The 25,471-nt window shown below is 43.8% G+C and overlaps 1 protein-coding gene across 1 annotated transcript; it reads left to right on the top strand.

Annotated features, from left to right (window-relative positions):
- Positions 1 to 5,752: 5,752 nt before the first annotated feature.
- Positions 5,753 to 24,911, top strand: LOC115173066 (sodium/hydrogen exchanger 6). Its single transcript, XM_029731049.1, has 16 exons — positions 5,753 to 6,346; positions 7,017 to 7,216; positions 7,930 to 8,007; positions 8,122 to 8,198; positions 8,610 to 8,722; positions 9,017 to 9,122; positions 11,237 to 11,378; positions 11,811 to 11,916; positions 12,022 to 12,110; positions 12,232 to 12,345; positions 12,651 to 12,762; positions 14,178 to 14,331; positions 14,553 to 14,583; positions 14,709 to 14,794; positions 20,994 to 21,099; positions 21,361 to 24,911. Exons 1-16 carry the CDS (start codon positions 6,064 to 6,066, stop codon positions 21,637 to 21,639), a joined length of 2,076 nt encoding a protein of 691 aa, XP_029586909.1. The 5' UTR covers positions 5,753 to 6,063; the 3' UTR covers positions 21,640 to 24,911.
- The last annotated feature ends 560 nt before the right edge of the window (positions 24,912 to 25,471 follow it).

The raw sequence follows: 25,471 nt of genomic DNA, 5'->3' as shown, positions 1-25,471 counted from the left end.
CCATTCAAGTGTTTGCATTAATTAAAGTACAAAGAAATCAGAAGTTACTATGTGCTGACTATTTTGTTCTGATACCAGATTCGAATTGACGCGACCCAACACAGTCTATGCCTATTGATATTATACTATAGATGCATATGCTATATGTCCTACATGCCTGGTAAGGAATGGACATTCTCTGATGTGATGCTGGGAGATTTAATTGAATAACCTCATATGGACCAAAATGTTCAAATAGGCTTTAGGGTTAAACAAGGTTCTTCCTAGTTTAGTTTGAAATGGCTTAATCAGCATGATTAATGAGGCCACTTTACAGTATCCTTGATTTGAATTATGCAAATTACAAAGCCTAACTTTCTACATTAAAGTGTGGTAATGGTGTGAGTGAACAGTTAGGACAACAAGGCACACTTGAACTAGCAACACATGAATTGAATGAGTTGAATAGAGCTTGACCTACCGTGCAGTTCTATGGCGAATCTGTCTTTGAGGTTCATGCTGCTAGATTGGGTAATCCGCTTTATCGTTGAGGCATATTCTTTTGACAGAGATAATGCAAATTAGAAAGACATCCATTACCGACAAAAACTAGATCCCGCCTAGCTCTCAAACTCTGGCCGGCATTATGCCTTTACAGTTCTCAGCCATTAGCTTCACCCATGACTGCCTCATGTCAACTACAATCCCGACGCTGCGTTTTGACATTTAGAAACTATAATAATCATCACTTGCGCTGTGATTTCGAAACATATGGGCCTTATCTTTCTTCAGCGATAAAGAATCCTTCAAATAAAATAAAAAAGATACACTACACGACCAAAAGTATGTGGACACCTGCTCGTCTAACATCTCATTCGGAAATCATAAGCATTAATATGGAGTTAGTCCCCCTTTGCTGCTATAACAGCCTCCACTCATATGGGAAGGCTTTCCACCATATGTTGGAACATTGCTGCGGGGACTTGCTTCCATTCAGCCACAGTAGCATTAGTGAGGTTGGGCGATTAGGCTTGGCTTGCAGTCAGCTCCAATTCATCGCAAAGGTGTTCCATGGGGTTGAAGTCAGGTTTCTGTGCAGGCCAGTCATGTTCTTCCACACCAATCTCTACAAGGCATTTCTGTATTGACTTCGATTTGTGCACAGGGACATTGTCATGCTGAAACAGGAAAGGGCCTTCCCCAAACTGTTCCCACAAAGTTGGAAGCGCATAATCATCTAGAATGTCATTGTATGCTGTAGCCAGCGCAAAGATTTTCCTTCACTGGAACTAAGGGGCATGGAAAACAGCCCCAGACCATTATTCCTCCACCAAACTTTACAGTTGGTACTATGCATTGGGGCAGGAAGCGTTCTCCCGGCATCCTCCAAACCCAGATTAGTCCATTGGACAGCCAGATGGTGAAGCATGATTCATCACTCCAGAGAAAGCGTTTCCATTGATCCAGTCCAATGGCTGCAAGCTTTACACCACTCCAGCCGACGCTTTGCGTTGCACATGGTGATCTTAGGCTTGTGTGCGGCTGCTCGTCCATTTCATGAAGCTCCCGACGAACAGTTATTGTGCTGATGTTGCTTCCAGAGGCAGTTTTGAACTTGGTAGTGAATGTTGAAACCAAGGACAGATGACACGCTTCAGCACTCGGCAGTCTCGTTTAGTGAGCTTGTGTGGCCTACCACTTCGTGGCTGAGCCGTTGTTGCTCCTAGATGTTTCCACTTCACAATAACAGCACTTACAGTTGACCAGGACAGTTTTAGCAGTGCAGAAATTTGATCAACTGGCTTGTTGGAAAGGTGGCATGCTATGACGGTACTAGAGGAGGTTGGTGGCACCTTAATTGAGGAGGACGGGCTTGTGGTAATGACTGGAATGGTAACAAATACATCAAACAAGGTTTCCAGGTGTTTGATGCCATTCTATTTGCGCCATTCCGGCCATTATTATGAGCCGTTCTCCCCTCAGCAGCCTCCTGTGGACAGTGCCACGTTGAACGTCACTGAGCTTTTCAGTAAGGCCATTCTACTGCCAATGTTAGGCTATGGAGATTGCCTGACTGTGTGCTCAATTTTATACACCTGTCAGCAACAGGTGTGGCTAAAATAGTAAAATCCACTAATTTGAAGGGGTGTCCACATACTTCTGTATATATAGTGTACACTTATTGTAGCAGTTTTGCATAGATCATACAGGTATGGGTGCCTTCATCTGACAAAACTACACTTCCCGAGTGACGCTTACGCTGTTTGGAGCATGCTATACAGCTAATTATCACAGGTGGTCACCTCTTGTCCACAGTCTGTTTTCCATAAACAGGAGCTGTAACATGGAGATATGGCCCTGTGGGAACACTAACTCTTTCAAGGTGTGTATTAATTTAACCTTTCGTTTTTTTTCATGATTTCTCGCTGATATGAAAGCTATGGTCCGTACCGCAGGCGATGCATGTTAATGTTCAGACTGAGCATCAGGGATCTTAACAAAACTCCCCTCCCACAGAGACGCCTTCATGATCAAGGGCTAGATCCCTTCTAGCCATGACCCAGGCTAGGAAAAGAGTTCGATTAAATGCTTTCCTAACCTCTTATGAAAAGTCATTCCTGTCCTCGAGTACTCCCAACTGCACACATTTTCGTTGTAGCCTAGGTCAAACGTGCCTGATTCAACTCATTGAGGGCCTGATGATTAGGTGATGAATTGAATCAGGTGTGCTTGTTCAAAACTACAATAAAAATGTGTACTGTTGGGGGTACTTGAGGACCAAAGTTGGGGATCACTGCTGTACTCCATCCTTATTGTGGGCAGCCGCAGGACAAATTCACTCTCCAGCTCATGTGGTGCGTCATCGTGGTTTTTTTTTTCGAACTGACCTTCCCCACTGCAAATCAGTGCATAATAACAGATTAATATTCATCTTCAATGGTAGCTATCTATACTGAACAAAAATATAAACGCAACATATAAATTGTCAGTTTCATGGGCTGAAATAAAATCTCCCAGAAATGTTTCATACGCACAAAGCTTATTGCGCTCAAATTTTGTGCACAAATTTGTTTGCATCCCAGTTAGTGAGTTTTTCTCCTTTGCCTAGATATTCCATCCACCTAACAGGTGTGGTGTCTCGAGAACACAGATGCACCTTATGCTGGGGACCAGAAAAGGCCACTAATGTGCCGTTTTGTCCAACAACACAAAGCCACAGATGTGTCTGTTATAAAGCTCCTTTGTGGGGAGAAACTCATACTGTTTGGCTGGGCCTGGCTCCCAAGTGGGTGGGTCTAAGCCCTCCCAGGCCCACCTATGGCTGTGCCCCTGCCCAGTTGTGAAATCCATAGATTAGGAATAAATTAATTTATTTCAATTGACTGATGTTCTTATATGAACTGTAACTAAGTAAAATCTTTGAAGTTAATATATAATATAATGAATATATTTTTCAGTGTAGTTAGCTGGCTAGCTACTGTAGCTGTCTGACAATTTCTAGTAACTTTAACTGATTTCAGTTACCTTCACCGAAGACGAACTTCTAATATTTCATGTTAACAAAACGTGCATTTTATTTTGGAGGTAAATTTTTTGTATTTTTGTTCTGCATGGTGACTACTTTGAAATGAAAAATAAAGAGCCTTATCGATGCACACATAGACTGATGCACACAGCAAACCGGAAAAGTCTTCTTTAATTAGGCCTTACCTAAAATTCTAAGGGCACATTCCGCCACCTACTGGCCGGAATGGGAGCAGGACGGTTTCGCATCCCAAACCGACCCCTAGGACCTTTCTTACGTACTTTAGTGAATCAGAAATATATAGGTGATAGAATCCTCACGAAATCATATGATAAAAGCAATAACCAGCACCTAACTTGTGGACACGTGTAGACTCTAAAATGTAATGTATTTATTTTTTGCAAAGGAAGGAAAAGATAGGTGCAGTTTATTGTGCTGGAACGAAGTTTCATGGTGCGTTCAAGACAACTTGGAAACTCTGAAACCTCCGAGTTAGAATTTGCGTAGAGCTTCCTATTGGTTGATTCTGATACTTTCCAAGTGGGAAAGTCTGAGCTGAATGCCGCGTTCACGCCATGTCGGAAACTCGGGACATACGAATTAAAATTAACGTAAATTATTTGCGTAGATCTTCCTATTGGTAGATCTTCCGATTGGTTGATTCTGACACAAGTGGGAAACTCGGGTGTCATAAACTCAGCAAAAAAAGAAATGTCCTCTCACTGTCAACTGTGTTTATTTTCAACAAACTTAACATGTGTAAATATTTGTATGAACATAACATTCAACAACTGAGACATAAACTGAACAAGTTCCACAGACATGTGACTAACAGAAATTGAATAATGTGTCCCTGAACAAAGGGGGGGTCAAAAGTAACCGTCAGTATCTGGTGTGGCCACCAGCTGCATTAAGTACTGCAGTGCATCTCCTCCTCATGGACTGCACCAAAATGACCAGTTCTTGCTGTGAGATGATACCCCACTCTTCCACCAAGGCACCTGCAAGTTCCCGGACATTTCTGGGGGGAATGGCCCTAGCCCTCACCCTCTGATCCAACAGGTCCCAGACGTGCTCAATGGGATTGAGATCCGGGCTCTTCGCTGGCCATGGCAGAACACTGACATTCCTGTCTTGTAGGAAATCATGCACAGAACAAGCAGTATGGCTGGTGGCATTGTCATGCTGGAGGGTCATGTGAGGATGAGCCTGCAGGAAGGATACCACATGAGGGAGGAGGATGTCTTCCCTGTAACGCACAGCATTGAGATTGCCTGCAATGACAACAAGCTCAGTCCCGATGATGCTATGACACACCGCCCCAGACCATGACAGACCCTCCACCTCCAAATCGATCCCGCTCCAGAGTACAGGCCTCGGTGTAAAGCTCATTCCTTCAACAATAAACGCGAATCCGACCATCACCTCTGGTGAGACAAAACCGCGACACGTCAGTGAAGAGCACTTTTCGCCAGTCCTGTCTGGTCCAGCGACAGTGGGATTGTACCCATAGGTGACGTTGTTGCCGGTGATGTCTGGTGAGGACCTGCCTTACAACAGGCCTACAAGCCCTCAGTCCAGCCTCTCTCAGCCTATTGTGGACTGTCTGAGCACTGATGGAGGGATTGTGCGTTCCTGGTGTAACTCGGGCAGTTGTTGCCATTCTGCAGGTGTGATGTTCGGATGTACCGATCCTGTGCAGGTGTTGTTACACGTGGTCTGCCACTGTGAGGCCGATCAGCTGTCCGTCCTGTCTCCCTGTAGCGCTGTCTTAGGCGTCTCACAGTACGGACATTGCAATTTATTGCCCTGGCCACATCTGCAGTCCTCATGCCTCCTTGCAGCATGCCTAAGGCACGTTCACGCAGATGAGCAGGGACCCTGGGCATCTTTCTTTTGGTGTTTTTCAGAGTCCGTAGAAAGGCCTCTTTAGTGTCCTAAGTTTTCATAACTGTGACCTTAATTGCCTACTGTCTGTAAGTTGTTAGTGTCTTAACCGTTCCACAGGTGCATGTTCATTAATTGTTTATGGTTCTTTTAACAAGCATGGGAAAGTGTTTAAACCCTTTACAATGAAGATCTGTTAAGTTATTTGGATTTTTACGAATTATCTTTGAAAGACAGGGTCCTGAAAAAGGAACGTTTCTTTTTTTTATGAGTTTATTTCTATAACGAGTAAGCAAGTCAAAATCGCCGAGTTTCCGTCAGGACCTTAACACGGCACACCTTTCTACAGGGAGTTTCCAAGTCGGAAATGTCCGAGTTAAGAGTTGTCTTTTGCCGTGTTTACGTTCGATTTGGTTTTAGTCGTTTTGAAGCATATAGAGTTCGTTCCTAAATCTATATATAGTTTGGCACAATAGTCGTTAATACGGTAACACATTTTTTTTATCATACCAATATCCAAAAGGACTTTTACTTTGAAATAAAAATAATCACTTTTTCTTCCGGAATCATCCATCTACTGTTGCTGTCTCCGCTTAGTTAGCTTGCATGAAATATCTTTCTAGAAACCTCGAATAACGACGACGTACTTTCTTGAAGATTGAATCGTCAAAATGGGTTACAATAAATTCCGAGTCAACGCTACTCGGAAGATGTCGAAGACGTTAGCTCTGACTGTTCTAGCCTGTTTGTCGTTCTGCATCTGTGTTTGCAGGGCAGAGGATAGTGCCATGGAGAACATGGTAACAGAGAGGAAGGTTGAGGATAACCACAGACAAGACAGTGCCGACCTGCTGATTTTCATCATGCTCCTAACCCTCACGATTTTAACCATATGGTTATTCAAGCACCGTCGTTTCAGGTTTTTGCATGAAACGGGACTGGCTATGATCTATGGTGAGTATGGGTGGAGAGGCCTCCATGTCAGGAGACTGCATGATGTCGTCATTACTTATCGTCTTACTTCGTTGCGATGCGACCAAGATACTTCTGTGATCATGCTGGACTTTCGATAGTCTCTGACGAGTCCAGCGCAATGTCAAAAGTCTCTTGGTTGCATAGAAGCTACGTCGTACTGTTTATGTAGCTACAGGTCACGCGTTGTATGTTTATTGACATTTGCTGGAAATCTGGTAACATTGTTGTCATTCGAATAGGGATGCTGTCGGGACAACACAAGTCTCCGGCAATAATGAGGCCTACAATGGCCATATCTCTAAATTAGATCTCTGTTGTTGGTGTTTGGAATAATATTTATGCCTTATCAGTTATGCTACTGTGTGCTAGTACTAAACCCATACCGTTCAATGTCACACACCCAGCAAGGTCCAACTTAATTAGCAGTATTTTTTCTTTAAGTATTTTTCTTTAGTTGCTCTGAACACTTCATGCACTTCCTGAAGTCCCACAGGTCACCTTGCATTCTTCAATGGAATGTTAGCTGGTTATTTATTTACATTGCACATGGTGGTGTTCCAGCATGAAGGGCAGAGAGGACAACTGATAGATGCAATTCGGTATTTGCTAACCCAAGTTCATTCACTCTGTTCCCTCGCTCTCCCTCCAGGCGTGCTGGTTGGGGTGGTCCTGCGCTATGGTATCCACGTGCCCCGTGACATTAGTAACGTCACCCTCAGTTGCCATGTCAATGCCAGCCCGCCCACGCTGCTCGTCAACGTCAGCGGCAAGTTCTACGAGTACACGCTGAAGGGCGAGATCAGCGCCTCTGAGATCAGTGATGTACAAGACAACGAGATGCTTCGCAAGGTAGAGTCCCAAACACGTGGCCATTTATTAATTCTGAAACATGAAATGATGGCTTGACTGAGCAGAAAAGTGGCTGCTTCCACATAAGTCGTGGTTATTGTCTAAACGTGTTTTTTTTTTTTCTTCAAATGTAAACCGCTGTTTGGGAGGCTTTGTACAACTCAGACAAATTGGTTGCCTATCTTTACATATTTCCTTTCTATCGTTCCCTAGGCATTTTCCACACGTACTCACTGTCTAATACACATGCACACTGTGTCTATCTCGGTGCATAACATAGGTCATCAGTCTTGTCCCGAGGTTGCCTACAGAGCACTGTTATTCAATGCAACTACTTTTGTGAAAATGGAAACGAATAATATAAACCTTCGGATTTTTCAGAGGGTGCTGCAGGACCCTCAGCATCCATACTTCCTGTGGCTATGCGACAGTGGTTCTCAACCTTTTTTGGTTACTGTACCACCAATTAATTTTTTTTTGCGCTGCCCAGAGTACTCCCTTATGTGGCTTTTACCAGTAGGCCTATGGTCTCATGAGTTTTCTTAAGGTAACAACAATGATGGAAAATGAAAATGGACCCTAGTTAGTTATTGTTACATGCATTTATAATTGGGTTATAACAACAACAAAAATCACATTTTATTGTAGTCAGTGGGACACTGTACTGTACAGTGATGTAATATAACCCTTCTGAGTTTTTCTTCTTTTCTCAGGTGACCTTTGACCCTGAGGTGTTCTTCAACATCCTCCTGCCCCCTATCATCTTCCATGCCGGCTACAGTCTGAAGAGGGTAAGGCATGTGGTTGGATAGTTTAAAAGTTGAATCAATAATTAAATATCACAGTGCTGATTTGTTTCGTCGGTAATATTTAGGCCTAATACTTCACATAACTCTATCTCTCAGAGACACTTCTTCAGGAACATGGGGTCCATCCTGGCCTACGCCTTTCTGGGAACAGTCATATCATGTTTCATCATTGGGTGAGTTCATAGCAGCTGGACTTTTATTGTCATGAGTCTTGCCATGGAGGCCGAACTGAGCGATTTCCGCTAGGTGGGCCAGCTGCAAAGTCAAAATTCATTAAAATAAAAATGTGCATTTTGATCTTAATTAAGGTTAGGCATTAGGGTTAGCAGTAGGGTTAAGGTTAGAGTTAGGTTTAGGTTTAAAATCTGATATTATGACTTTGTGGCTGTGCCAGCTACTGACCACTCTGCGGAGCTGCCTCCAGGGCAAGATTCATGACAACAAATGCCAACCTGCAAGTTTACACCCAGCTATACTGTATTATATATGCGTTACATCTTTGTGTGTTCATACACCTTTAGTCCTTTGTGTGACCTGTCAGAGAAATGCTGAACTGAGGTAATATGATCTCTACCTCTGTGCAGGTTGCTGATGTACGGCTGTGTCACGCTGATGAAGCAGGTGGGACAGCTTAACGGGGACTTTTTCTTCACAGACTGTCTGTTGTTTGGAGCCATTGTCTCTGCAACTGACCCAGGTACAGACCCTGTTCATATCAGTCACCTCTTTAGGACACTCAATGGACCACGCAGTAATGGTTCAACCGCTTGCTTCAGCAGTAATATGCCTAGTCATATATTGTTATCCAAAGGGGTTTTTCCTGATTCACAAGCTGCAAAAACCTATTTGAGGCTACGGTGTCTCAAAATGAACAAACAGTACTATTGCTGCTTTTTTTTCTAGTTTTTCAAGCAAAGGTCTGTTAAGGGAGTATGCAGCCGAACTGAAGCATGTTGGAAGCCTTTACTTTACTGTGTCTCCTGTCCTGCAGTGACAGTGCTGGCCATCTTCAACGAGCTGCAGGTGGACGTGGATCTGTACGCTCTGCTGTTCGGAGAGAGCGTTCTCAACGACGCCGTGGCCGTGGTGCTGTCCTCGTGAGTCCTCCGTCTTAACCTGACACACCTGTCTACCGCCTGTCTGTCTCCTCGACACACTCACGTTGTGAAATTCGGTATTTGTCTTTGTGATCCATTGTTGTGAAGCTTTGGCTGACAAACCTCATCTTTCGAACAGCTGTGCTTTGGAACTGTTTTAGATATTTTGGGCTGGATAAGGGGCAAGGTTTGTCCTAGTCTCTCTCACACACACACACGCACACACAAGCACATGGACATGCACACACAAACACCCCACACACCCTCAACCAAATGTTCTTCGGTATTGATTATCCAGTGTGTGACCTGGTTGTACTAAACCAATAACTGTTATTAATGTTGTGGATTGTGTGAGATTGACCCTTTGGTAACCCTAACCAGTACCTTCCCTCTGCCCGGGAACTCTGATTATTTTCAGAATTCTAATGTATTATGGTCGGCTCAGCGCGGGGGTGCAGCACGCCCCTGGAGCCAATCAATCAGCCAATCAGTGGGTAGAGGGCGTGGCGGCGACGCGAGACACTCCCCTCAACGGGTGTGCTTGCTCAGAGTGCTTTTGCGGTGGCTTCTTTTTGCATCGTCAGAACATGCACGGCAAATGACCAGCCGTTACACCCCAGATAGTAGCTAGGCAGCACAAGTACATCCCTTAAACGGATAGTTCACGCCGACATCAAAAGTGTGTCAGATGTTTGCGTAACTTAAAAGCTATATAGTGCTGAGCCTATATTTCATGGCATCTGTTTTGTGGATCTTGAGGTATGCATTAGGTCAACTCTTGAGTCCTCAATTCAAAATGGAAGCCAGTTCTCGTGGTGTAGAATCCTGGTGATTTGCTGTTTGGGTGACAGGTGTTTATTACGTCCCCAATTTGCATGGTCCTGCTGCTCGGCTCTAACCCCTTTGCCCTTCCTCTCTCTGTCTTCTCAGTCAAACCGCTTTCTCACTCACTGCTTTTCTCTCAGCCATGTACTTATGCCCTCGTAATGATGTTATGTAAGAGAATTGTTAAATTTTTTAAGGGAATAGTGATAACCCTCTTATTTGATAAGTTTAACACAGATTTATTTTGCTGCCGCATGAGCCGGAATTGTATAAAGAGGTTGGATTTATTGGAATTTGGATTTAACCATGTTATCCAGAATCACTCATTCCAAGCTTCAGCTAATCTTTCACGAGTGGTTCCCCATATCTGAGTTGAAAAACCCATGCCCAATAGTCCCTCTGGTCTGACTTGAATGGAAAGCTGTTGGAAGTATTTCTGCTACAGTCAGTACTGAGAGATACCTTAAGACTGGGTAGCTAGTAGTCCCATAGAACCCTCCAGTGTAGAACGTTGCTGCTAAGAGGATGGTATCACTTCATACACAGGACCGTACTTACTAGCGGACGTCTATACACAAATATGTGCACCAGTGGAGGCTGGTAGGGGGAGCTATAGGAGGACGGGCTCCTTGTAACGGCTGGAATGGAATCAATGGAACGGTATCAGACATGGAAAGCATATTCCGTTCCATGTCTTCCAGTCCAGCCGTTACAATGAGCCCATCCTCCTATAGCTCCTCCCACCAGCCTCCACTGATGCGCACATACTGTAGTAAAATTTCTTAATGGGTTTTCCATGTGAAACTACGATAGTCATTGTCGATATTGACACAGCGAGCCACTATATATTTGCATAAGAGAGTCATCTGCACTTCACACAGACCGGGCATGTAAATGTTAGTGCTACTGCTGTACAGTGCCTCTTGGGTCATTAGGATCATCAGAGTCATTGTATGAAGGCCTCCCCTGGTCTGTAGGGATATACCTGGTACACCATACCTTAGTTCGGATATCATTGGGGACTTTTCAAGGCGTTCAACCGTTTTCAGGATGGAAGCACATTTTGTTAACCAGCTCTCTAGGTCTAACCGTACTAATGATCTATGGTTCGTTCATTTCTCATGCCCAGAAATGATACAGTAAATACCGGTATTTAATTTCCATTTCCACCCTCGTAACCCTTCATCCATCCACATAGGCCGCTTGAGCTACTCTATTATTTTGCACCTTTTCTGGGATTGACTCTGTGTGTGTGTGTGTGTGTGTGTGTGTGTGTGTGTGTGTACCAGGTCCATTGTGTCGTACCAGCCAGAGGGGGACAACAGTCACACCTTTGAGGTGATGGCCATGTTGAAGTCTTTTGGGGTGTTCCTTGGTGTCTTCAGTGGATCCTTTGCCCTGGGAGTGGCCACCGGGGTCATGACGGCGCTCATATCCTTTAGTCAATTATGTACTTCCTTTGTGTGATTTAGAGTGTCTAGAAATGCAAATATTGATATTACAGTAACAACAAGGTTACAAACAGATGGAAATGCTTTTGTTCTTGTATTCGAATGGATGAAGTAGATTCTTAGCCTAGCGGTTAAGAGCGTCGGGCCAGTAACCGAAAGGTCGCTGGTTTGAATCCCAAAGCCAACGAGGGAAACAATCTATCGACGTGACCTTGAGCTTGGCACTAATTGCTCTGGATAAGAGCGTCTGCTAAATGGCTAAAATGTAAAAGTGCTTTTGGTATTGTCAACTTGCTAGTTGCTATATATTGACCTCATTGCTCTGGAGTCTAAGCTGTTATTTTCAGTGTTTGTTGAGTTGTGTAGTGTGGTCGTTTTCATGACGCATTCTCTCCTTGACTGTTATCCTCACGTCACCAAGTTCACTAAGCTGAGGGACTTCCAGCTACTGGAGACGGCTCTCTTCTTCCTCATGTCCTGGAGCACCTTCTTAATGGCAGAGGCCTGTGGCTTCACAGGTAACCAATCATCTTACTGAACCGGTCATGCCCCCCCCCCAAAAGGTTATTTTTCATGACCCAGTTTATTATGGTGTGTCTGGTGGTTGTTGTTTGTCTCTGCAGGTGTGGTGGCGGTGCTTTTCTGCGGGATCACTCAGGCTCATTACACCTTCAACAACCTGTCCCCTGAATCACAGGACAGGACCAAACAGGTGAGGACCACGTTTACCATTGCATTTATTTACTGCGAGCTACGCTGGACCGCAATGTCATCTGCTAAATATTGACGTTCCATCATGGTCCCAGAAAGGTTGTTTTTGTGTTGTCCTGTAGTTGTTTGAGCTGCTGAACTTCCTGGCAGAGAATTTCATCTTCTCCTACATGGGTCTGGCCCTGTTCACCTTCCAGAACCACATCTTCAACCCCACCTTCATCGTGGGCGCTTTTGTATCCTCACTCATAATGCAATGAGATCATGGGAGTAGAGCAGGCAACCCTAGTCTAAGAGTAGAGTAGTGTATAGGGGTTAAACTGTAAGACTGGGTGGGAATGGCATAATCAATGACAAACTGGGCATTATTTAACTGTTATTTAACCACTGTAGTCATAATAGAGTAAGTAGCATTACTGGTCATCTAAGTACAGAATTTTGTTTGTAATGCTGGGAAGGCACTAGACTGAAAGGGTTTTTTCAGGACATTGCTAGTTTCTTTACCCTCTATGGACCTCTCCTTGACAACAATCACTCCCAGCTGGCAGTGTTCCTGGGCAGAGCAGCCAACATCTACCCCCTGTCCTTCCTGCTCAACCTTGGACGCAGGAACAAGATCAGCTCCAACTTCCAGCACATGATGATGTTTGCAGGTACTGCATTTCCACAGGCAGCCCAATTCTGATCGTTTGCCCAATTTATTGTCTAAAGAGCTGTTCGAATTTGTCAAAAGACTAATTGGTGGAAATAAAGATTGGAATGTGGCCAGGCGGAGATCAGGCGCCACCATTTTCCTTTTTTAATCACTAGATTAGATAACATTGTATTTACTTGAAGAGAAAAGGTGATGATAACATATCGCTTTCTGTCCAGTTTCTGGGTTTCAATTGATGAAATATCTGCCACAATTTATGTGTTTATTATTACTTTAAAATGTTTTGGGGGAAATTTAAAAAAGTGCAGAGGCTGGGATATCCTAACACTTTTTGAACTGTTGATTTATGAGTCTGATTTCTTGTGTCCAGTGATTTTTAGGAGTCACTGTTCTGCCATTACATCCTTAGTCTTCTGAAGCTCAGTTGATAGAGAAGCGCTTGCAACGCCAGGATAGTCAGTTTGATTCAATATTTTTATTATTATAAATATAGAAAAACAAGTCATACCAGAACGTGTTGTTGTATTGACCACTATGTAACTGTACTAACTGATTGTCATGTGATGACGATTATTGAAACTGTTTAGAGTTCCCACACCTGCGACGTTATCTAACAAAAAGCTATTTTAATTGATATGACTTGTGGAGAGAGACACACTGCTTGTCACTTGTACGCACACATACGAACTGGGTGGTTCGAGCCCTGAATGCTGATTGGCTGTGTTTAGGTTCTAAATATTAGAGTAAGAACTCGACGGACACTGTGAAAGCTTAAACCAAGTTTTATTCTTCCCAAAGGATCGAAGAGCTGAATCGACAAAAACATGTTCACAATAGTGGTGGTATTTGTACCCCACTTTGGGCGGAGTCTCCTCCTTCTCGCTAAACATTGTATCTTTATGGCTAGGCAGGAAACTAAGTGATACGGGCAGGAAACCTTTCCTTCTCCCTTAACGTGACCTGATCTCGACCCCCCCCCCCTTCATCTCTAATCCATGGCTCTCTCCCCTTTATCAATGCCTGCCACGTGATCGTTTTCCATACTCAGTACATTCCAAGCATAATTGCACCCACTATATACCTTCCCCCTATAGATAACCATTAACCTCTGGTGTAGCCCCTCGGCTATGGCACCCCTCAGGTCTCTCTAATGATTAATAACATTTAAAGTTCAGAAATCCATACCCATCAGCTGACAGCTGTGGTATATCAGACCGTATAACACGGGTATGACAAAACATTTCTTCTTACCGCTCTAATTACATTGGTAACCAGTTTATAATAGCAATAAGGAACCACCAGACACTCCGCGTTGCGTCGCGCTTAAGAACAGCCCATAGCTGTGGTATATTGGCCATATACCACACCCTCTCGTGCCTTATTGCTTAAATAACCCCTCCTTGTCCTCCCTAGGGTTGCGTGGGGCGATGACCTTTGCCCTCTCCATCCGGGACACGGCTACCTACGCCCGTCAGATGATGTTCACGACCACCCTCCTCATCGTCTTCTTCACTGTATGGGTCTGTGGAGGCGGAACCACCCAGATGCTTTCATGCCAGCACATACGGTAGGTCCACCGTGGGGGTCGAAAGTCAAAGTTTGGGGTTGTTGGTGTATGTCTTCTTCTTTTTTTTTTTTGCCTTCAAACTGAACCTTTTGATGTTTATTCTAATTTAGGATATACACAGCACGTAGAGTTGTCTGTCCAGTTTCAGTATGATCGTCTGTGAACAATGATCTGGTAGACTCATTTGTGTTTCTGCATTTCTGTTTCTGCATTTCTAACAGTGTGGGTGTAGATTCGGATGCAGATAACTCAGTGAGTATTAAGCCTATGAATATTGAGTTATTTGACTTGAATGCTGTAATCATCTGATTTAATGTAGTGCTTTTGTTTTTGAGTGGATCTCTGTATCTGTCTTTTCTGTGACTCTGTCTCCTCAGATGAGCATTACAGAGGGATCAGAGCGGCGGAGCACCAAACACGAGAGTGCCTGGCTCTTCAGGATCTGGTACAACTTTGACCACAAGTATCCTTTGGTGTCACTCCCATCAGCACACAGCAGATGGCACTCCAGTGACAGATTCATTTCATTTCAATATCCAGTATACAGTGAGGGGGGGGAAAAAATATTTGATCCCCTGCTGATTTTGTACATTTGCCCACTGACAAAGAAATGATCAGTCTATAATTTTAATGGTAGGTTTATTTGAACAGTGAGAGACAGAATAACAACAACAAAAAATCCAGAAAAACGCATGTCAAAAATGTCATAAAATGATTTGCCTTTTAATGAGGGAAATTAGCACTTATAATTCACTGTATCACAATTCCAACTGGTCAGAAGTTTACATACACTAAGTTGACTTAGTGCCTTTTTAAACAGCTTGGAAAATTCCAGAAAATGAAGTCATGGCTTTAGAAGCTAATTGACATCATTTGAGCCAATTGGAGTTCAAACTCAGTGCCTCTTGGCTTAACATTATGGGAAAATCAAAAGAAATCAGCCAAGACCTCAGAAAAGAAATTGTAGACCTCCACAAGACTGGTTCATCCTTGGGAGCAATTTCCTAACGCCTGAAGGTACCACGTTCATCTGTACAAACAATAGTACGCAAGTATAAACACCATGGGACCACGCAGCCGTCATACCACTCAGGAAGGAGACGCGTTCTGTCTCCTAGAGATGAACGTACTTTGGTGCGACAAGTGCAAATCAATCCCAGAATAACAGCAAAGGACCTTGTGAAGATGCTGGAGTAAACGGGTACAAAAGTGTGTGTGTGTATATGTGTGTATATATATATATATATATATATGTCGTATGAAAAAGTTTGGGCACCCCTGACAATTTCCATTTATAAATAATTGGGTGTTTGGATCAGCAATTTCATTTTGATCTATCAAATAACTGATGGACACAGTAATATTTCAGTAGTGAAAATAGGTTTATTGGATTAACAGAAAATGTGCAATATGCATCAAAACAAAATTAGACAGGTGCATAAATTTAGGCACCCCAATAGAAAAATCACATCAATATTTAGTAGAGCCTCCTTTTGCTAAAATAACAGCCTCTAGACGCTTCCTATAGCCTCTGAGTGTCTGGATTCTGGATGAAGGTATTTTGGACCATTCCTCCTTACAAAACATCTCCAGTTCAGTTAGGTTTGATGGTTACCGAGCATGGACAGCCCACTTCAAATCATCCCACAGATTCTCAATGATATTCAGGTCTGGGGACTGGGATGGCCATTCCAGAACATTGTACTTGTTCCTCTGCATAAATGCCCGGGTAGATTTTGAGCAGTGTTTTGGGTCGTTGTCTTGTTGAAATATCCAGCCCCGGCATAACTTCAACTTTGTGACTGATTCTTCAACATTATTCCCAAGAATCTGCTGATATTGAGTGGAATCCATGCGACCCTCAACTTTAACAAGATTCCCAGTACCGGCACTGGCCACACAGCCCCACAGCATGATGGAACCCCCACCAAATTTTACTGTGGGTAGCAAGTGTTTTTCTTGGAACGCTGTGTTCTTTTGCCGCCATGCATAACGTCCCTTGTTATGACCAAATAACTCAATCTTTGTTTCATCAGTCCACAGCACCTTATTCCAAAAGGAAGCTGGCTTGTCCAAATGTGCGTTTGCATACCTCAAGCGACTCTGTTTATGGCGTGTGTGCAGAAAAGGCTTCTTCCGCATCACTCTCCCATACAGCTTCTCCTTGTGCAAAGTGCGCTGAATTGTTGAACGATGCACAGTGACACCATCTGCAGCAAGATGAGGTTGTAGGTCTTTGGAGGTGGTCTGTGGGCTGTTTTTGACCGTTCTCACCATCCTTCGCCTTTGCCTCTCCAATATTTTACTTGGCCTGCCACTTCTGGCCTTAACAAGAACTGTGCCTGTGGCCTTCCATTTCCTCACTATGTTCCTCACAGTGGACACTGACAGCTTACATCTCTGTGATAGCTTTTTGTAGCCTTCCTCTAAACCATAATGTTGAACAATCTTTGTTTTCAGGTCATTTGAGAGTATGTTGCCACTCTTCAGAGGAGAGTCAAAGAGAACAACAACTTGCAATTGGCCACCTTAAATACCTTTTCTCATGATTGGATGCACTTGTCTATGAAGTTCAAGGCTTAATGAGCTCACCAAACCAATTGTGTGTTCCAATTAATCAGTGCTAAGTAGTTACAGGTATTCAAATCAACAGAATGACAAGGGTGTCAATTTTTGCATAGCCTATTTTTCACATCTGATTTAATTTCATACAACTTAATATTGCTACACTAAAAATCTTTGTCTGGACAATACCCCAGAACTCAGCTTTTATTAGAAAATGAATGGCATGCCACTGTGATCATTTTCTGTGACGACAGAGTAAATTATTATGCAGCGGGGTGCCCAAACTTTTTCATACGAATATATATATATATATACATTAAAACGAGTCCTATGTCGACATAACCTGAAAGGCCGCTCAGCAAGGAAGAAGCCACTGCTCCAAAACCGCCATAAAAATTCCAGACTACGGTTTGCAACTGCACATGGGGACAAAGATCGTAATTTTTGGAGAAATGTCCTCTGGTCTGATGAAGCAAAAATGGAACTGTTTGGAGGAAAAAATGAGGAGGCTTGCAAGCCGACGAACACCATCCCAACCGCCAAGCACAGGGGTGGCAGCATCATGTTGTGGGGGTGCTTTGCTGCAGGAGGGCTAGGTGCACTTCACAAAATAGATGGCATCATGAGGACGGAAAATGATGTGGATATATTGAAGCAACATCTCAAGACATCAGTCAGGAAGTTAAAGCTTGGTCGCAAATGGGTCTTTCAAATGGACAATGACCCCAAGCATACTTCCAAAGTTGTGGAAAAAGGGCTTAAGGACAACAAAGTCAAGGTATTGGAGTGGCCATCACAAAGCCCTGACCTCAATCCTATAGAACATTTGTGGGCAGAACTGAAAACGCATGTGCGAGCAAGGAGACCTACAAACCTGACTCAATTACACCAGATCTGTCAGGAGGAATGGGCCAAAATTCACCCAATTTATTGTGGGAAGCTTGTGGAAGGCTACCCAAAACATTTGACCCAAGTTAAACAATTTAAAGGCAATGCTACCAAATACTAATTGAGTGTATGTAAACTTCTGACCCACTGGGAATGTGATGAAAGAAATAAAAGCTGACATAAATCACTCTCTACTATTAATCTGACATTTGTCATTCTTAAAATAAAGTGGTGATCCTAACTGACCTAAAACAGCGAATTTTTACTAGGATTAAATGTCAGGAATTGTGAAACTGAGTTTAAATATATTTGGCTAAGGTGTATGTAAATTTCTGACTTCATCTGTAAGTGTGCCTTGAATTCTAAATAAATCACTGACAGTCACCAGCGAAGTACTATCACACCACCTACTCCATGCTTCACGGTGAGAATCCCACATGCAGAGATCATTCGTTCACCTACTCTGCGTCTCACAAAGACACGGCAATTGGAACCCAAAATCTCGAATTTGGACTCACCAGTCTAATTTCCATTGTTCGTGTTTCTTGGCCAAAGCAAGTCTCTTCTTCTTATTGGTGTCCTTTAGTAGTGGTTTCTTTGCAGCAATTTGACCATGAAGGCCTGATTCACGCAGTCTCCTCTGAACAGTTGATGTTGAGATGTCTGTTACTTGAACTGTGTGAAAAATGTATTTGGGCTGCAATCTGAGGTGCAGTTAATTGCCTATTTCTGAGGCTGGTAACTCTAATGAACTTATCCTCTGCAGCAGAGGTAACTCTGGGTCTTCCTTTCCTGTGGTGGTCCTCATGAGAGCTAGTTTCATCATAGCACTTGATGGTTTTTGCGACTACACTTGAAAAAACTTTTGAAGTTCTTGACATTTTCCATGATTGACTGACGTTCATGTCTTAAAGTAATGATGGACTGTCGTTTCTCTTTGGTTATTTAAGCTGTTCTTACCATAATATGGACTTGGTCTTTTACCAAATAGCCCTATCTTCTGTGTACCGCCCCTACCTTGTCACAACACAAGGCACACCTGTTCATTGAAATGCATTTCAGGTGACTACCTCATGAAGCTGGTTGTGAGAATGCCAAGAGTGTGCAAAGCTGTCATTAAGGCAAAGGGTGGCTACTTTGAAGAATCTCAAATATAAAATATATATATGTATGTATATATATATATATGTATGTATGTATGTGTTAAACAAATCAAAATATATGTGTATATACTGCTCAAAAAAATAAAGGGAACACTTAAACAACATCCTAGATCTGAATGAAAGAAATAATCTTAGTAAATACTTTTTTCTTTACATAGTTGAATGTGCTGACAGCAAAATCACACAAAAATAATCAATGGAAATCCAATTTATCAACCCCTGGAGGTCTGGATTTGGAGTCACACTCAAAATTAAAGTGGAAAACCACACTACAGGCTGATCCAACTTTGATGTAATGTCCTTAAAACAAGTCAAAATGATGCTCAGTAGTGTGTGTGGCCTCGACGTGCCTGTATGACCTCCCTAAAACGCCTGGGCATGCTCCTGATGAGGTGGCGGATGGTCTCCTGAGGGATTTCCTCCCAGACCTGGACTAAAGCATCCGCCAACTCCTGGACAGTCTGTGGTGCAACGTGGCGTTGGTGGATGGAGCGAGACATGATGTCCCAGATGTGCTCAATTGGATTCAGGTCTGGGGAACGGGCGGGCCAGTCCATAGCATCAATGCCTTCCTCTTGCAGGAACTGCTGACACACTCCAGCCACATGAGGTCTAGCATTGTCTTGCATTAGGAGGAACCCAGGGCCAACCGCACCAGTATATGGTCTCACAAGGGGTCTGAGGATCTCATCTCGGTACCTAATGGCAGTCAGGCTACCTCTGGCGAGCACATGGAGGGCTGTGCGGCCCCCCAAAGAAATGCCACCCCACACCATGACTGACCCACCGCCAAATCGGTCATGCTGGAGGATGTTGCAGGCAGCAGAACATTCTCCACGGCATCTCCAGACTCTGTCACGTCTGTCACGTGCTCAGTGTGAACCTTTCATCTGTGAAGAGCACAGGGCGCCAGTGGCGAATTTGCCAATCTTGGTGTTCTCTGGCAAATGCCAAATGTCCTGCACGGTGTTGGGCTGTAAGCACAACCCCCCCCCGTGGACGTCGGGCCCTCATAACACCCTCATGGAGTCTGTTTCTGACCGTTTGAGCAGACACATGCACATTTGTGGCCTGCTGGAGGTCATTTTGCAGGGCTCTGGCAGTGCTCCTCCTTGCACAAAGGCGGAGGTAGCGGTCCTGCTGCTGGGTTGTTGCCCTCCTACGGCCTCCTCCACGTCTCCTGATGTACTGGCCTGTCTCCTGGTAGCGCCTCCATGCTCTGGACACTACGCTGACAAACACAGCAAACCTTCTTGCCACAGCTCGCATTGATGTGCCATCCTGGATGAGCTGCACTACCTGAGCCACTTGTGTGGGTTGTAGACTCCGTCTCATGCTACCACTAGAGTGAAAGCACCGCCAGCATTCAAAAGTGACCAAAACATCAGCCAGGAAGCATAGGAACTGAGAAGTGGTCTGTGGTCCCCACCTGCAGAACCACTCCTTTATTGGGGGTGTCTTGCTAATTGCCTATAATTTCCACCTGTTGTCTATTCCATTTGCATAACAGCATGTGAAATGTATTGTCAATCAGTGTTGCTTCCTAAGTGGACAGTTTGATTTCACAGAAGTGTGATTGACTTGGAGTTACATTGTGTTGTTTAAGTGTTCCCTTTATTTTTTTGAGCAGTGTATATATTTTTTGGGGGATGTACTTACTATTATTCTACAGTGTAGAAAATAGTAAAAATAAAAACTCTTGAATGAGTAGGTGTGTCAACTTTTGACTGGTACGGGGTATGGGGTATTATTTTGACCCCCAGTATGGGGTATTATTTGTGGATTGATTAGGGGGAAAACAATTTAATCAATTTTAGAGTAATGCTGTGATGTAACAATGTGGAAAAAGTAAAGGAGTCTGAATACTTTCCAAATGCACTGTATGTGTGCAGTTACTGCAATAACATACTAGCCTACAGCAGTGGAGGCTGGTGTATTGAGGAAGAGGAGTATGGTTCACCTATAGTAAATCTCCATTACGTATTTGAGCAGTTTGTTTTGATTCTCTGTGACACAGTTGAGGCCTTGACTATAACCCCTCTCCAGCTACCTGAAGCCCATCCTGACCCACAGCGGCCCTCCTCTTACCGTCACCATGCCTGCCTGCTGTGGACCACTGGCCAGATGCCTCACCAGCCCACAGGCCTACGAGGTCAGTCCCCACAAACCATGTGTTCCTATTAACCCTGTGACCCTGTTAGGGGGATTATGGTAATAGCGATGACATGTAGTGTTTTCTTCTTTGTCTTAATGAGTATCACAATGGATCACGTATCAACGAATGGACTCAAATGAAGAGTTGCCTATTTCATAAAAGCTAAAGAATTAGTTGAGTTATAACAGGAGTGTTTGATCACTTAGAACTAGTGTTGACCTAGTCTTAAATGTTCCTTTCTCTCTTTCCTGCCACCAGAACGAGTGCCAGCTGAAGGACGACGACTCGGACCTCATCCTGACGGACGGGGACATCAGCCTGACCTACGGTGACATCACGGTGAGCACGGACGCCAGCGGCGCCCACACCAGCGCCGGGCCCGCGGGCACCACCTCCGCCGTCATCTCCGCTGACGACCTGGACCGCGAGCTGACGTATGGTGACCACGAGCTGGTGATGAGGGGCACCCGCCTGGTCCTGCCCATGGACGACTCTGAGCCCCCCCTCGCGGACCCCCGACACCGTATGCGGATGTGAGGCGAAAGAGAGGCCAGCTAGCCAGATGACCAATTCACTCTACGTCCTGCTCACCTTAATCTGCAGGAATGAGATCAAAGATCAGCAAGAGACTGGTCTCTCTCTCTCTCTCTCTGTCTGTTTGTCTCTCTGACTGTGCCTGTCTGTCTTTCTCTGACTGTCTTTCTCTCTCCTTTTCTCTCATACCGCTCATCTCTTTCTCACTCTCGCTCCTCTTTGAATTTCTCAAGTGGCTAATCCATATCTCTACCTCATTCTTGTTTGCTCATTTTTACTCCTGTCGCCATCACTGTAATATGAAGTATTTATTCATGTTTTCTTTTGACTTGGTTAAACCGATAGGTTCTCTCAGTTTGTCTTCTAATAGGACCACACTGAAATCACGTGGCAGTCTTGTCACAGTAGCGTTGTAGAGGACTCAATACGAGTCTATGCGCATGCATTAGTCTATGTGGAGGTCACAGTACAACAGCTAGTTTGTCTCTGTATCACAAGGTGTATAATAACGGTGACATGCTAACTGTGCATGCTAAATTGTGCATCCTTTTTCTATGCGTGGGGAGTGAGAAGGTTGAGGTGCTGATTTGAGTTTGTAGCCTTGTTTTTGGGTCTGATCCTGAATGTTACTGCCTTCTCTGTGTGATCCAAGGCATGCTGACTTGATTTAATGGCTCTGCGTTGCATTTTGTTGCTATGTGAATAGGTTACAATCAAGTGCCTCAGTGACCACTGTAGTTTATTTTCCCTTTTAGAAGTAATACACTCCTCCGTCCACAGGGTGGCGACGTTTTCTATGGGTGACAGGCTGTCTGCGTTTGTGCCGTTGGGCTGTGGACTGTTACAATGTTAAAGCCTGGTTGAATGACAATGGAAGGACAGAGTTCAGTCTGGTTTAACCAGGCTAACAATGTAATTCCGCTCACTCTCTGTAACCTGGCACACGTCTTGGACTTCCCACAACGACCTTAGACTGTGACTTTGGGAGGGTTTGACACCTTATTTTAGAAGCTGATGTCACTCACCACAGATGCAGAAAGAAGGGCTGTCGTTTTGAATACCAGATCCAAATCTCCTGTACGGTGAAAGCTAGTGCCATTTCTCCTGCATTGACATTTTATGAAAAGAGTGCAGACAGCCTCAAAATACTTTATGTATTTTGCAACATACTAGAAGTACTTTAGCTACATAACTCATTGTCACTGTAATTATACTATACTGTATGTGTAACATGGTGAATATTTGATATTAGGGACTGCGATGTTACTATTATCAAACCTACTGTGGACTTTCTATCTGTGCTAAGCTCTTGCTTCCTACTGGCTAAGATCTCTGGTTATTCACTGCGTTGAAGTAGTATACAGGGAACATGCTACAGTAGCTCTTGATCGAGGGTCAAATTTGCTTTGTTTTTGTCAAATTTGTCTGGAATTGACATTTTGTGGATCAACAATGTTTAATCTATTCATCATTTCTTATCCAATTCTATTTCAAATTGAATTTGCTTCATTTGGGATTATTTATGGGAATGGCCTGAGGAATGTCCATGTCAAAAGATTGAGGGGCTGCTACTGGAGTTGCACTGTATGTACGGGACCGTAGTTCAACTGTTAACTGCCCTGAGTTACTGGTCTATTGACTACATTGTCCCTGATACTGTGTGGTGTCTCGGATAGTATGTAGAAATCCCTTCACAATTTGAATAGGCAAATTGGGGTAACATTTCGGATTAAATGATTCAGAATAGATATTTCGAGAAGAAAACAGAATGGTTGTACAAAAGGAATTTGTGCTTATCTTTATTTGTGTAAAATAATTATACAATCGGTTTGCATTAGACTTACACTAGTCTAATGTATCCTATATGCCTCGCTGTATATTGTATGGGGGTTTGGCCTGATTTTTATAGCTGATGCCTGGCCTCTGAGTAGCTCTTCTAAGCTGCTTGTCTATATGGGCTCTGCCCTGTGACTGGTCTGCGATCAGAGTGAGTAGCTCCTCTGAGCTGCCTGGCTTTCATCTGCTCTACCCTTGTGACTGTTCTGGGATCAGCGGTGGCTGTTAACGTGGCGCAGCAGGAACTGTTGACAGGACACCTGCCTGGCAACGCACTGTTGATATGGATGGAATCAGGCACTGTGCCAGACAACACTACAGCCGAGGGAGGGAGTAGGAGAGGGAATGAGGCAGGTAGAGATGAATAGTGTACATTTTTCCTATAGTCAAAGCTATTAACTTTGCACCTGGGGTGGAGGAGAGTCGAAGGGAGGGGAAGGTTAAGGGAGGGGGGAGGAAGAGGAGAGGAAGGGAGGCAGTTTACTAGACATGCCTTGGTCTTCCCCTCAGGGTTACCTCCTGCTGTGCAGGAACCTCTGACTGCACGTGTCTTCTCTCTTCGTTTTTATCAGGCATGCCTCTTGACGACACAATGTGCAGTTAATTATTTTTTCCCCTCTATTTTCTGTTGTTCCGTTTCCCTCTATTTTTTTTATTCTTGATGAAGAAGGGAAATAAGGCGAAAGCATTGAGGATGTTGCAGCATTTTTGCACTTGTCTTTTGAGAATCGTTTGTTTCATTTTGCTTCGATTGTCTTGCATGTGACATTTTGTCATACTTTTGAGCTGCTTTTTAACTGGCTTTGAATTACATATAATGAAATGAAAAGGAATTCACATGAATCCAGTGAAATATGATCATAATAACCTGTACATAAATTGATCTATGTTACCAAGAGAAACAAGATTGGCCTCATTGCCTCATTCCTTTTCCATGCCATTGACTGTCTTCACAACAACAAAAAGGTCAAAAATCAGGAGTGTGTACCAGTCTACCACTAACAGATCTAATGTTGTAGGTCAAAAAAGCCCCTTGTAGGTCTACTTATATTTGCCAGTACTGTTCTCACAGTATGTGTTCCATTTTTTTTATTTGAACTGTCAATGGTAACTTGTAATTAACTTGTTGACACTAGTCTGAAGTAGCTGACCAAAGGGGCTTGTTGTACTCTGTTTTCAGACTGTCCCACTCTGTGTTTATACTGCTACTTCGCTGTGTGTGTGTGCACGTGTGTGTGCGCACGCCCGTGCACGTGTGTGTGTGCGCATGTTGTCTACACCTATGCGTGTGTGTGTCTGCTAATGCGTGTGTGCCACACTGTGCTCCCTCAGTGTTGCAGGTACTGACTGTTTACATCTCTGTAAATATTCCTCACCTGTTCCAAGTTGCGTGCAAAATGTTCAATAAACAGAATCCTGTGTTTTGGATTAAACCCCTCTGTAATCGTGTCCTTATTGACTTGCTGATTTTCACATCAACGTTATGATGTAGACACGATCTAGTTGGCCTCTGAGAATGTAACGTTAGCTAATAGCTAACCAGATCAAGTCTCTGATGCGGACTTCTCCAGTCCAGACCTTCCCCTAAGATTTGGCTGGAATAAGAACAGAACAAAAAACCTCTTAAATCATGCCAGCCTTGGCCTAGTGGTTAGAGCGTTGGGCTAGTAACCGAAAGGTTGCAAGTTCGAATCCCCGAGCTGACAAGGTACAAATCTGTCGTCCTGCCCTTGAACAAGGCAGTTAGCCTAGGAACAGTGGGTTGTCATTGAAAATAGGAATTTGTTCTTAACTGACTTGCCTAGTTAAAGGTAAAAATAAAAATCTCCTTTAGTGCTGTATCACAAGACCCTCTAGGATGGACAGCCTGAGTCTCAAACCTACCTCTCCAGATCCTCTCATCAGAGACTGGTCCATTCTTCACCTGGACTGACACACAGACTGAGGTGGGGTAAGGCTGCCTCCCTGTGCAGATGTAGGTATAGGGAGGTGTTCAGTA

Source organism: Salmo trutta, chromosome 3 (assembly GCF_901001165.1).
Source record: "Salmo trutta chromosome 3, fSalTru1.1, whole genome shotgun sequence".
Taxonomy (NCBI): Eukaryota; Metazoa; Chordata; class Actinopteri; order Salmoniformes; family Salmonidae; genus Salmo; species Salmo trutta.
The sequence above is the reverse complement of the archived record's forward strand: the minus strand, read 5'-3'. Positions and strand labels throughout refer to the sequence as shown.

Excerpts from the sequence above, each read along its gene's own strand:
- LOC115173066 (XM_029731049.1), top strand. The coding sequence starts at position 6,064 with ATGGGTTACAATAAATTCCGAGTCAACGCTACTCGGAAGATGTCGAAG. Across the intron at positions 11,917-12,021 it reads AGAGGCCTGTGGCTTCACAG|GTGTGGTGGCGGTGCTTTTC; the intron begins GTAACCAATCAT and ends TTGTCTCTGCAG. Across the intron at positions 14,584-14,708 it reads ATTCGGATGCAGATAACTCA|ATGAGCATTACAGAGGGATC; the intron begins GTGAGTATTAAG and ends CTGTCTCCTCAG.